This window comes from Alosa alosa, chromosome 19, assembly GCF_017589495.1.
Source record: "Alosa alosa isolate M-15738 ecotype Scorff River chromosome 19, AALO_Geno_1.1, whole genome shotgun sequence".
Lineage (NCBI taxonomy): Eukaryota > Metazoa > Chordata > Actinopteri > Clupeiformes > Clupeidae > Alosa > Alosa alosa.
In genome coordinates, this window is record NC_063207.1 from 4,129,339 (window position 1) to 4,143,964 (window position 14,626).

The 14,626-nt window shown below is 45.4% G+C and overlaps 1 protein-coding gene across 2 annotated transcripts in view; it reads right to left on the reverse strand.

The window, feature by feature from the left end:
* The window catches only part of bcl11ba (BAF chromatin remodeling complex subunit BCL11B a), a 60,170-nt gene extending 58,378 nt beyond the window's left edge, over positions 1–1,792 (reverse strand). For both annotated transcript variants that reach the window (XM_048228387.1, XM_048228386.1), the window contains exon 1: positions 832–1,792. In XM_048228387.1, coding sequence (XP_048084344.1) covers positions 832–886 — 55 coding nt within the window. In that variant the 5' untranslated portion in view covers positions 887–1,792. The remainder of the gene's footprint in view (positions 1–831) is intronic.
* Between the last annotated feature and the right edge of the window lie 12,834 nt (positions 1,793–14,626).

Genomic DNA, 14,626 nt, shown 5'->3' on the forward strand with positions numbered 1-14,626 from the left:
GCTGGAAACACTGAACAAGTTACACGTTTTCTATCAAAATGTCCTAACAAAGCGTGGAGTTTTGATGCAAATATGTGTATCAATATTTGTATTTATATTTAATGCGACACTTGTCCTTTCCAAAAATGGAAAGAATAAATAGGCGTTTTAACTATGAACTTTAAATGGATATATCCCGACGGGCCTTTACAGTAGTTAAGACTCGCTTGAGTTAAATGGTTGGCCTCTTCGTAGTAATCCATTTCATAATTCAAAAGAGAAAGAGTATAGCCTACGTTTAACATTGTCAGTGTGACATACAGTTTTTAACTCCTCAACACTACCTTCTCGGTTTAATACTAAAAAGTAAAGAGTGTGTTTTTATTAGGCTTGTTTGAAACTTTTTATTATTTCCAAATATTTGTGTAAGTATAGTAGGCTACTTCATTGTGGAAAAGTGTAGGCCTGACTGAAAACTTCAGTAAGTAGCCAAACAATTCTATAAGAAAAGTCCACCAACATTATCTGATAAACAGATTAATACCATACTTTATCCAGGAATAGCATGTTGGAGACCAGTGTTATGTCTGTGCTATAAAGCCTACTTTGTGCTGTAGATATATAATACGCGACAAATTATTTACGAACAAAATTACTTTTTGTTGTAAGTCAATTTATTTAATCCAAATGTAATCTTTTTGCGCACTTTAGAAGCCTATAGCATGGCAAGTCTAAGCTTTGGTGATCTATATTACGGCGTTATCTTGGTAAAACAATTGTAAATCAATGCGTAATATCCTCCAGCAAATGCAGTAACTTCACATAAAGATGAAATGTAAGCAGAAGACTTACGTGTTATTTCTCTTTGTGACAAGTGCTGTGGGTTTCCCTGCTTGCGACGGGACATTGCCCTGGCATTTACACTGGCATCGCCCGGTGACCTGCACAAGGATTGATCGGCTGCCTCCTCTCCTTTGCGTGGTCCTCGTTTCCTTTCGCTAACTTTTCCTGGGACCCCCACGAAACTGGCACTGCTTGCGCGTTGGACCGCCAGACGGACGGATCTAGGAGTCCTTTGGTCAGAAGAACTGAAGAGTCTTTGCGCTTCGTCCCCACTGTCCACTTTTGCGCCCTATACGACCGCGCGTGTCCACAAACACACACACACACTCACACGCGCGCTCGCGCTGTCTTCGCTGTAAGGGATTCTGTGACTAACACATTTGGTTAAGGTGTGTGATAAACGCAATCTGTCCGAGGACGAAAAGGCGAAAAAAATATCCTTGATGTTTCACGCCCGGGACTGAAAGTTGTGAACACACCAGCAAAAAATGTCGGTGTACCTTGTCAAATGTCAAATATGATGCCCACTGCGTTCTGACAGTTTAGGTTTGTTCAATACCTCTTTCCGTCCAGTCAACTATGTTGCTCATCAGCGGCTCTGCAATTTCTCCACAAGGATGAAAAAGAAATAATGGGCTGATGATCAAATAAAATTTTAAATCCCAATTTCTTCACAGTATTTGGGTTCAGCAAGCGATGGTCACTTCTCCCAGGACACTAGAACTCGCCTTTTGCGTGCAATGTCAGCTACTTTTTCAGTCAGTCCAACTCCTTGCAAACGCTCCCCTTGCTCGGCTCTGTGGAGACTGGTGACATTGACTGCCGCCCTTCTGCCAAATAAATCAAGACCTGCTGGCTTTTCCACCTTTCTTTTCTCTATGAAGATGGCGGAGTCCTGCTTCACCGGGAGCTCTCTGTCTCTCTGTGGTGAGGGCTGCCTCTGTACAATGGGATAAAATTCAAGTTCAAGTGCGGACGTGACGTTAAGTCTACAGTGGGAAAGAAGAATTGGAGACTGCAAGAGCACTGGGGGCGACTAGTGGTGGCTTTTCACAACTATCGGATCACCATAACAGCGGTGCGGAGTGGAGGAGAAAGCACGGACACTGCTCGCTGCTGTCATCTGAGGAGCAGAGCCTGGTCCCATTATCTGCCCGCGCTGCTGATCTGCGCCTACACAATAAGTTTCTACAAACTCTACATTTTGAAGGATTGGGGTATATGATATTAATACGCACACTTTGTTTGACCTACTGACCAGTTGTAGCATCGTGTCAAAGTAATTGCAGGCCTATATGGCCACCCGCAGACAAACCTACCAGAGACCCCAAGCGATAAACCACGTTGTCAGTTTAATGTTTATGTTCATTTCACTATTTATGTAAAAAAATAACACTGTTACACACATAGGTCAATGGGATCAGTAAATCCGTTTATTTGATTATTTGCAGAGTTGCAAGTGAACAGACTCCTGGCAATTCCTCTGCGTATTTGTTCGAAGATTGCATCAGTTAGTCCATTGAACGGTCTCCCTGTTAGAATAGACAACAGCATAAAGTGGACGTTGGTGAGAAAAGGAAGTTTTGTCAAATTTAATGAAATGTCAGTGCAGTGTAGATAATGACATTTACGAGACAAGTGCACACGGACCACCCGTGTCAGACTTGTACTCTAAACAGCTCTCACGGTAGCCTAAATGATCATCGCTATAATCATTCCCCCATAAACGCACTGTGGCCATCTATAAGATACAAAAAAAAATGCAATAAAACTGTCTTGTAAAGTTCAAAACTCGTATATGGAAAATACACCACATTTAAATAAGTACAAATTCAGTGAAAGCAGCAGCTAAGACGACAGATAAAACCCACTTTATCCAACCATGTCTTGACTGAAGAACGAGGGAGGCCTTTGAGCAAACAATGCAATGCAATGCTGAAGAATTTGAGTTATTACAGATAGATGAACAATATCATTGCAGTGTTCAGGAATATTGCCAAATATTTAAGTGCAAGAAGAGTTAAGTTTTTTCTAATGGAGGAGAATATGTGTGGAAGACATAAAGATCCACAAATCAACCGGAAATACTCCCCCGTGGGCCAAACAGGAAGTCTTCCACAGAGAGAGAGAGAGAGAGAGAGAGAGAGATTGTAATAGTTGTTGTTGCAGCAGTTGAATGATTAGAAGTCCCCCTTGCCGGGAAGCAGAGAGAAAGATTAGCTGGGACACACTACCATCAGCCATCTTCCTGTAGTTTCCACACTACCATCAGCCATCTTCCTGTAGTTTCCACATCTATTTGAAGAATACCGTTGAGATTAAGATAGTCAGCTGCATCCCTCACAACACAAACCTCAGTCTAGAAAAGCTACATGTGCAGCCTGTTACCAGAAATGAGCTGGGCTTACCACGGATGAGCGTACAGCAGCATTGAACAGTGCTGTATAGACAAATACAGTATGTTTCAGCTTTGCTACTTGATTTCAGAGAGCTGAGAGACTAATCTCATTCAAATGAATATTTAGCATCAGACCTTTGCTGTGCATGTGATAGCTGCTTAGATGTTTTTTTTTTTTTTAAATTAGTATTATTTTTGACAATTGCTCAAGGAACCTGGGCAAATCCTTCTAAACTTAGGCATCAATTTATCATCAGAGTTGAAAGATCCTCATTGAACTTAAAAAAAAAAAAAAAAAAAAAAACAACACTGCCTGATGCCAATCCATGCTTACACTCATTTCAATTTTTGAAGGGATTTGTTGGCAGCACACAATAATTACGCATCCTCAACTTCCTCTGGATCATCTTAATCTATTCAATAAAACCCTATGCAGCCCAGTTTTGAGAATATTTGCATGAATATCTCACAGAGGTGATAAGTCCAATGTTCTCTCATTTGCATTTCCAGCAGCAGCACACTGCTCTGCACACTGGAGGAGCCGAAATGGACGTTTTTTCATCCCAAACAAGCCGGGGCTCCACCATGACTGACATCCCCTAAAATCAAGATAGCGCATAGTCTGTTGCTTTGAACAGCAAGGTTGGTGCCGTGGAGCTTTTTATCTTCCGCGAGACATTGACGTGGCCCACTTTGACAAGCCACAGCTGAGAGTGCTTCTGCACCGTATGAATTCATCGGACACACTCGCTCCTTTGTTTAGGTCTTCGTGTTTTTCTTGAGCGATCTCCCCAAAGTCGATCTATTTAGTTTCTAAAAAGGCTGGCTTGGCTCAGACACTGGGTTTCAACTGACTTCAGCAGCTTGCGACTCTCTGAGCCAAGCTCTCGGTTCGTGTACCACTGGGAAGATGGAAATAGATTTTTCTTGTTTTAAAAGACATCACTAGCACCTCCAGAAGCCGACCACTCTCTCTCTCTCTCTCTCTCTCCAACTTTGTGTGCTAACATGGCATTTGTATTATCATATGCTAATGCTGCCAGTCGCTCACGCGCACGCCAGTTCAAAACAGGATGTGAGATGTTCCAACATCAAGTTCAGCTTCACTTAAATTTATAAACCTGTCTAGACAATTCCACTAGGGTGACTCAAAAGTTGAGAAAAGTAGTTTAACACCAGTAAACTCCTTTTTACTTATATTTTGTAAAAAAAAAAACAAAAGCTTAAATTTGTAGCACCAATATCCATTGCCCAAATTATACAAGTAAACGATCACAACAAAATGCATCAACTAGACTAAATAATATTATACAAAAATGCCCTGCAACCTGGTAACATACAAGCAATTTTACAATCAGAATCAGATTTATTCACCAACTGTATGTAGACATTATATACAAACAGAATGCTATAAGCAAAGGGTTTTTATTGTATTTTTATATGATTGATAGATAAAAAGGCTCTCCATACAATGGAGCGAGTCACTCTCCACAACCATATAATTAGACCTGTTCTTAATGATATCTCTTTAACTGTCAGAGTGCTTTGGTGTTTTTAAAATCTGACATTAAACATGCTCATAGTTTTTATATTGCAATTACAAAGGTAAAGCGTTCTTTGTAAATTCCCAAGACTGTATCATTGCGCTAGACAATGCGCCTAGACGGCATAGTTTACTCTTTCAGTGCAAATCAAAGATGGCTTCGTGACAATGAAACTTTAGATCCGAGGAAAATGTAAATTATAAGATTAATCTTCCAAAAGGAATAATCACTGAGATGCAATTAAATTTGTAGCACTTAGAATCTGTGGGAGGACAAATAGATGGTGTGCATGCGGACTCTCTGCATTGTTCAGGATTTTATGTCTGACGAACACCCTGATATGCTGCTTGGTTTCATAGCTCTCGTGGCTGTCATTTAAATGTGATTCATTTTACGCTGTCAGCATCTTGTGTTGTCAGTATTTCAATTATTGCAGCATCAAAGAGAGACACATGAGTCATAGTTTAAGAGTTGTCATGTTTCTCTGCTAAGATGCATTGAGTTCTAGAGAACAATAACTACAATAAGTGATATTGTTTTGTTAATATACTATCCTATTTTGTTGAAGCATCAAGTTCAACTGAATGTAAAATTCAATGCTCACTTTGGGAGAATGTTAGGGTTGATTTGTGTGAGTTGTGAGGAAGGAGTCTCCCTTTGATTCAGAGTGTGACTGGCAGAAGATGAGATTTTGATATGCATGGTGGACATGTTAATTCCTTAGCCTTTAACATGGCCACTCACTAGTTATGCAACAGTACCCTCTGTTGGCTAGTGCCTGTCACATTCAAACCCAGCCGTGCTCTGAGCAGCGAGCACTACCCACCTATTCCCTCCATTGTCTTGCACACCTCAGCCTAGCACACAAGCCAGGAACAAAGGGCAGGCAGGCACGCAGTCTATTTATGAAGATACATTATGAGTTTTAGTCCAACGAGCGTGTCCACTAGCTCCATCAGTCAGCTCCTCCAACAGACACAAAGAAGCTTAAATCAGAGTGTTGATTGATTTTGACACTGTGAGAGAGACAGAGGTTTTTTTTGCTCTTAAAGTTAAGGTGATGGCATTTCACATGTGTGTGTATGTGTGTGTGTGTGTGTGTGTGTGTGTGTGTGTGTGTGAGAGAGAGAGAGAGAGAGAGAGAGAGAGAAAGAGAGAGTTGAAGTTCCTCACACAACCTCCCTATAGGCTTGAACAGGAATAAGACGGAGAGTGTGCTTTGTGACTGAAACCCCCTCAAGCACAATTAAGGATATCAAAGATGAAATTGTGCCTTTTAAATGGGAAAATGCTAATGATAGGTCTTATTCTGAGGGCTTTCATGCGTTCTGTGACTGAACTGTTTTAATAATGAATGGTCCAAGAGACTTGTGTTCGTGTTAAGTACTGCTCTCAATCACACACCTTTTCTCCTCAGATGGACTTTGTCAAGAGTAGCAGGTGCTATTACAATTATTGGTTGTCAGATGTTTTAAGTGCATGTTGGTCCTTGACCAGAGATTTTGCTATAGAATTAGTGAAACCAGAGGAAATAATAGAGTTTGTCTCTCTGACAGTGGGACCTTTCTTGTTGAAATCACTTTTAATCAATTGAAATTAAATACACCAAAATGGACTAACATAAAATATTCATATTTATTCCACACTTCATTTCTGTGACTAATACAATAATGAACAACTATTATCTACATCAGTTTCTTTCAGAGTTTTTTGCAGACAATCCGAAACATTTTACATATTCATATTTAGAACACAAAACTAAGGCCAAGAAGAGTACCATGAAAGAATGAAAAAAACAGTGTCCTGTAATCCTAGAACCAGAAAATAAAAAATGAACAAATATTTATTTGTTTACCACACATATAAAGGACTGACACTGTTTTGTGACAAAGGAAGAAAAAATGTCATCTTGCTTTTAATGGTTCTGGATATTGTCTTGCTACCTTCCTTCCCCAATGCACGTGCACACACACACTCACACACACACAGACTTGTGCTTTCCCCCCTCCACACACACAAACACACAAAAAGAGGAAGCATAAATCCAGCAGTTTTGGTATACTGGTGATTATTCTCTGGAACAAGACAGACAGACACACTCTGCTGTCCCCATATCATACCAGACAGTGGGTTATGGTTACACACACACACACACACACACACACACACACACACACACACAGTGGACTGATGTTCCACCTCCCAGCCCGCTGTCCTTCCTCAGGCAGAGGTGAAGAGGCCGTGGCGCTCCCCGGGCCCCTGAAAATGAGAAATAAACCGAGTTGCTGCTGGCCCCTGGGGCGGCCGCAGATCCGTTTAGGAGGCGCCCCTCCCTCGCGCGGCCAGAGGGGGCGGCAGACCGAGGGCCCGCCAGGGGCCCCCGGCGAGCGCCGGCACGGGCAGGAAATGCAATTGTTTCGAAAGAGAAAAATGGCACCGGAGTGTGACTAAATCGCTTTGCTTGGCAGTCCCGGACGGCGAGGGCGGCTTACTTCCACCCCACTCCCGGGAGGCGCCCGCCCGCAGGCCCGCGGACTTGGCATCAGATGGGAAAGTTAAACGTTGCCAACGGCGCACATTCACAACAATTAGCTACCTTTTTACGGCCTCGTCCTCCTGGTTATCCGCTCCCTCGGCGGGTATCTAATCGCCTGCTTTTGTTTGCTGCAACATTCCCCCTTTCATTCCAGCGGCTGTGTTGACATCACTCACGCTCCTCAGCTAGCTCGGCACTGGCTCGCGTCGGAGTTCAAGATTGCTGCACGCGTGTGTGTGTGTGAGTGGTGTGTGTGAGTGGTGTGTGTGAATGGTGTGTGTGAGTGGTGTGTGTGAGTGGTGTGTGTGTGTGAGTGGTGTGTGTGTGTGTGTGTGTGTGTGAATGGTGTGTGTGAGTGGTGTGTGTGAGTGGTGTGTGTGTGTGTGTGTGAGTGGTGTGTGTGAATGGTGTGTGTGTGTGAGTAGTGTGTGTGTGTGTGTGTGTGTGTGTGTGTGTGTGTGTGTGTGCTCGCGACGCAGCAGTCCTCCGAGGGGCCCAGCAGAAAAGCAAAGCTGCGTTGTGCTCAGGCTCTTGATTGCTGTAACGTGAGCTTTTAATGCCTGGCATCCTGCAACAGTTCTATATAGCGACTGATATCTACTGCAGCCCCACACGGAGGGGATCTGTCTCTATTGTGCTCCATTAGATCAGTTTGTGGATAAGAAGTCCTGGGTCAGAACAAATCTGGATCTAGCCCCGGACTAACACAGGTTCTGCTTCTATCTGGGTGCGTATAAAGTGTACTTTCATTAGCAGTGAACTGGGCCTAATTGATGCAGCTTGTGTGGCTCTGTTGGGAAATCTCAGCGTCATCAGTACTAAGCAGGAGGGCTTACTGCATGGCAAGAGCTATCTAATAAGTGACACATGGTGTGTGAGTGTATGTGGGGGGATACCTTCTTTAGTACTGAGTTTGGTACTGTTTCTGTGTGTGTGTCTGTGTGTTTGTGTGTGTGTTGGGGAGAGGGAGGTCATATATAAGTACAGTGATTTTGTTGTTGTTTTTATTTGTTTTTAGTTTAGAGTGCAGGAATCCATAGACCGGTTTGTCTTCAATAATTTAATAGTTCAGTACCACTGATGTAAGATTCACAGATGTCCACAGAAGATGAATGATGACCTGTGATTGAGCATTGAGTTTAACTCAGCTTGTGTGTAAATGTGGGAATTGCTGGAGTTCACCTTCAGGTACCGTGATGTCATAAAGGGCTTTGTAATCTCCATAGCGATGCCGTGTTCCAGAATCAGGCTACAGGATCTGTAGACGTGTTGTGGGCCTGGTGAGTTGAGGTGTGTGTGTGTGTGTGTGTGTGTGTGTGTGTGTGTGTGTGTGTGTGTGTGTGTGAACAGATAAGCTTGGGCCTGCCGGTGATTTACACACCAAATTTAGCTTCAAGTCACCATGCACAAAATTAACTGATGAACTCGTAAACTGTTTTTTGCTTGTTGCTCCTAATTATCACCCCAAAATAATGAGCATAATATTTCTCACAGAGTTGTAACAAGATTTCATCAGATATTATTATCTCGATTATATTAAAAAAACATGTTCTGCAGGTGGTCTGTAACGTGTGTGGTTGTGTGGTACAGAAATGACGATGCGTCCGCTATCCTATGGTGTGTAAATCCTGTATGGAGCTCAAGGCTGGAGGTGGAAGCCCCATCACAGATAAGGTTCTGAGCGCAGGGTTATGGCCGTGTACAGTGATGGATTGGCCAGCCGGCCTCTTACACTGGCCTTACAACACGAGTCAGTGGGAGTTCACCCTGATACTACCGTCTGTGCTGTAAACACAGGCTGTATTTGCATAGGGCACTCTGAGTGTGTGTGTGTGTGTGATGTAGGTGTGGGATTGTACCGTCTTGCTTGGGGGTAGGCTGGGTATGTAGGCTGTATCATCTAAGGGACTGACACAGTGTACCCTCAAAGACCCAACCAAGGCTTTGTTCCCAAACCTTTGAACAAACGACATGTGTGTGTGTGTGTGTGTGTGTGTGTTTGTTTCTCGAGGTGACTGGTTCTGATGCAATTATAAGCAACGATAATGCCCCCATTTGCATCACACCGGCAGGATAACTGCACGGCGCAGAATAACAATAACATCCACGCTGTCGTGATGCTTATCAGCTCAGTCAAGCAAAGGACATTTTGATGGCAATCTTGACTGGCCTGCGGCTGTTTTCATTCCACCATCTCTGCAGCATTTCTGCTGCTTTACTGGTGCATTGGTGAACATTAACGGACCAAATTCAGACTTGGTGTGTGTTTTTTGTTTGTTGTTTTTTTTTTGACAGAATGACAGGCCTACATACCATATGTTCTCAGACGCAGGCGTGTGTATAGCATATGTGCATAGCAGAAACTTTCCTGTTTGACTTTCCCTACACACACACGCGCGCGCACGCACACATACAGGCACGCGCACACACCCCCCATTTCCAGTTCGTCCAGACTCCTTCCGATGGTGAAAAATGGTGTTCCTTTCTGCAGACGGCGACTCTGCCACATCTTGTGCTGGTGTGCCTGGCCCATCAGCGCAGTGCTGAGGCAGATTAAGTCCTGGCTCTCTCTCGCCTTATCACCCCCACACACACACACTTCTTCCCATCTGCCAGGGTCAGTGAAGACCCAGCCTGGCAGCGGCGGCAGCAGCAGCAGCAGCAGCAGCGCCTGCCTCTAGTCTACACACCGCCGTACACCCCCCCACCCCCTGCTCGCCCGCTGGACTCTCCGAGACAGGGTCCCTCCTCCTGGCCTCTGTAGTGAGTGAGTGAGAGGAGGAGGGGGAGGAGGAGAAGAAGGAGGGAGGGAGAGAGGGAGCAGCTATCTGCTTGTTTCACATTTTCTCTTCGGCGTCGCCACCGCCACGCGCACCTGATCTTGCCGTGGCTCACGCGCCGCATCAGCTCCGGGTCCAGAGCGGCCGAGAGCAGAGAGTGGCGAGCGACGAATGGCCTCTCTGTCATTGAGTGTTATCTGCCATCTCAATGTCGTCCCCTCCAGCTGCAGACAGACCCCCCCTCCCCCATCTCTCCCTTACCCCTCCCATCTCTCCCTTAACCCCCCCATCTCTCCCTTAACCCCCCATCTCCCCCCTCCCCCCATCCCCCTCACCCCCTCTCGGTCCTACTGCTGGCTGGCTTCCTGAGCGGTGGCTGTCTGCTGTGGAGAGAGCTCACTTCATTAGAGCATCAGTCACTTCTCAGACCTGTAGCTTTTCTCCTCCTCTCTCCCTTTTTTGTCTCCTCCTCTTTTTTGTTGTTTTTTACATTCTCTCCATTCTCCTCCTATACCTCCACCTCCATTACTGGTTCCATCCCTCTTTCATTACTTCATACTGTCTTCTCTCCATCCCTCTTTCCTCTCTCTCTATTGTCCATGTCTCTGTCGTTCTCTAGGCCAGACACAGAGGTGGGTTTCACATACATATGTATGCTGTCCAAGAGAGCAACAGAGGAAAAGAGGGCTACCCAGAATGGGGCCTATTTTCGATTGGCATCAATTAACCTTTTTAGCTTAATAATGTTTCCCTCTCACACTGTGCATGTCGCCTGACTAACGCAGCCATTAGAGTGAACATGGCGCTGTGTCTCTGAATAAGCGTTAAGTCCATTGTCAATACCAGTCCAGCCTTAATTACAGCTACGGTGACTGATAAATTAGCTTAGGCAGAATGGTGATTATCTCCCTTTATCTTTTCCCTATCTGGAATTGAAATCAATGGTTCATCTGCGGTGCTACATGTCACCCTGGCCCAAAGCTGGACAACTACACACAAGTACACACACACACACACAAGCACATACACAAGAATGCCGAGTAGGCAGAAACCATGAGCTATATTATGCAAAGAAATGACTCATATCCATTCCTCAGTGCCGTAAACATTGTGCCTGTTCCCAGACTCTCAGTGGGCTATTATAGGGATACACACACACACACCGCATGGTTTGGGAAGAGCGCTTTGCATATGGTAGAGGAAGATACATCTGTCCACAAAGGCCCAGATCCCTCTGGAGCAGGCGACAGAGTGGACAAGGCCATAGAAATGTATTATGTGTGTTTCTAGTTCATCTTCATTCTCCACTCAATAACTGAGGGCTTTAGCTCTGTTCTTGCCTGTGCAGGGCTTCAGAAGTGAACTGGACACAGTCATTAATTAAATGAATAGGCTCATTAGGTGGACACCACTGCCCTCTTCTGGTTGGATGCTCTGCTGTGGTTCACTCAGAGCCTTAGCACTCTAATACAGACAGAGAGAGAGAGAGAGAGAGAGAGAGAGAGAGAGAGAGAGAGAGAGAGAGAGAGAGAGAGAGAGAGAGAGAGAGAGAGAGAGAGAGAGAGAGAGAGAGAGAGAGCACCTACTTGTTACACACTGCCTGGTATTACAAGACTCCACTTTCATTTTCGCAAGCAAACCATGAGTGTGCTTTTCCAGACAGACAGTGAGTGCATAAGCAACCAGTGAGCCTTTGCTCCATGCGTGCAGGGCCTACCAACCCTGGAAACTCCAGAGTTCTCGCAAGAGCACAATTTGAATTGTCTCTGCGAGACACTCTGGCAATGAGTAAATGATGCACGTTACTTTTGCCACTTGTATCGCAGGGAGCCAATCACATCGGTGTATCTGATATAGGCAGACCAGAGGCGAGCTAAACAGATGACAGTCGTAGTGTTATCCAATTGTGTCGAAGTCCGGAATCAGTCAGTAAACGTTGGTCGTATTGTGTTGTCCAATTGCGTGCAGTGAGATTTTCAAATGCACGCTTGGTGCCGCCCCTCGAGTTGGGCCATTATGTTATTTGTGGCCAGACGCTTAATCTTTTTAGATTACCAGGGTCTGGAATCTCCAGGCTAGGGCCTACCAGGCCCCCACTTCTTCCAGCTGCGCGTCTGCATTCGGCTCCTGCAGCAGTGTGCATTTTCCCAGGGACTTTAATCAACACCACTGGAGGTAGCATATATAGCCATGTTTAAAAGCCTGTGATTCAACCAATATGAAAAGTGCAATGAAATATTAATTTGCGCGTTGAATAATAGATGAGAAATATCTGCGTACAGTTCAGCAGCCTAATTTCTGTTAAAGCACAACTCTTTAATCAGCCCGTAATGAGCGGCGCTGTGTTAAACAGGCGCCGTATATGCCGAGGACTCGGGAAGAATTAGCGTGGCGGGATCGCACACCCACGGCTCAATATCCAGTTTAAAGTAATTACACTTTACTAATAACAACTGCAATGGCCTCCTCAAGCACAAGCACACAGACAGAGATCACAAACAGCATTACAATCAGCGCAGCACATAGCTCTGTTTGGTCTTGCTGTGTGTAGTGTTCATGCAAAAAGAAACAAGTCTCTGTGTGTATATGTGTTTGCAGAAATGATTTGTATAAACACATTATGCTTACAATTGTGGAACCGACTATAACTCCCAATGGGCTGAATATGGTTAAAACGGATCCTCCAGATATATAGTATGTAAGCAAGACAACATGCACATACTCTATGTCTCTTGACTCAAGTGGTATGGGCAGCACAATTCCAAAACACCAGGGATGAGAGGGTGATTTCATGTATATGTTATGTATTTTCCGCTACACGAGAGTAGAAGCTAAACCAATGACCAAAACACACACTCACAAAATGCTGTATTTTTTCACACACACATTTTACACATTTTGTACACACACAGGTGGCTCACATCTGGTCTATCAGTGGTCAACTCCAGGTGGCCATTACAGTGGATGTGCAGTGGAGTTCTAGTTCTAGAGCCAGGGTTCCGTGTCTTTTTCCGTGTTCCTGTCGTTTGACCTGCAGTTCTGCAGGGCCGTGGCGAGCTCCCCTGTCCAGGCAGATCCCTCGAACGAGACGAGATGAGACGAGAGCGAGAGGTGACAGAATCAGCTCAGATATCGGAGGCCGTCCCTCATGCGGCGCCGGTGAACTGCGCTTTTAGCGTCCGCGCAAGAGCAGGGGCAGCACGCCGGTCAAGATGAGCTCTAAATGGGCAGCGGGAGCATCGCTGTCGGACCGCGTCTGTGTCAGGGCAAGCGAGCGAGCGGGCAGACAGACACACACACACACACCTTGACCCAGAACCAGGGGGTGAGGTGGGGGGTTACCAGGGAGTGGAGGAACAGGCAGTAAGGGTGTGTGTGTGGGGAGGGGGTGGGGGCTGTTCGCTGATACCCTGTTGACCCCTCCCGGGGGTAGGCTGGGTGTGTGAGTGTGTGTGGGCGTTGGGCAGTGTCACTCTGTGCCAGTCTTAAACCCTGCAGACACAAACATGCACACACCCACACACTTACAAAACCACTGATGTACACACACACACACACCTCCCTACTCCCTCATTGTCAGGAGCTGGCCATTCAGGGCAGATGTGGTAAAGTGGAGGAGATGAGATGACTTTTGACACACTCACTCTCTCTCTCACACACACACACACACACACACACACCCTCAGGTGGACAATGGTGGACTAGGGGAGACGAAATGGCTTCTGGCATAAACACACACACACGTACTTCTCCCTCTCTCTTTCTCATACACACACATTCTCGCCCACACACTGTCGCCCTGTCCAGTCAGGTGGACATGGCAGTATGAAAGATTTGAGATGATTTCTAACATACACACAGGCGCAACACACACACACACACACACACGGGTCTCTGATTTGTAAACAGTCTCAATCTCATTCACCCATTCTCCAGCACATACATACACACACACAGGCTTTCATACTTGCGAACAAATGCACGCAATCTCACACACAAGTACACAATAGGTCTTAAACCCCTAACCCATAAACACACTCATTTATGGATACACACAATCTCACTTCTTTCTTTCTCTCTCTCTCTCTCTGGTGGCGTTGGTTGAGTGTGGAGATGAGATGGCTTGTGGCAGCAGGGTCTCTCCAGCCGGCCTGGCCGAGGGGGTGTCAGCCCGAATGTGTCCACCGCACACGGACGAGGGAGGGACCGGCAGCAGGCCCAGTACTCAGGCAACACCAACGTGTGTGTGTGTGTTTGTAGTTGAGAGAGAGAGAGAGACTGTGTGTGTGTGTGTGAGAGAGAGAGAGAGAGAGAGAGAGAAAAAACTGTGTGTGTGTTTGTAGTTGAGAGAGAGAGACTGTGTGTGTGTATAAATGAGAGGGACTGTGTGTGTGTGTGTATGAGAGAGAGACTCTGTGTGTGTGTGTTTGTAGTTGATAGAGAGAGAGACCTGTGTGTGTGTGTGCGTTTGTAGTTGAGAAAGAGAGAGAGACTGTGTGTGTGTGTGTGTGTGTGAGAAAGAGAAACTGTGTGTGTGTGTGTGTGT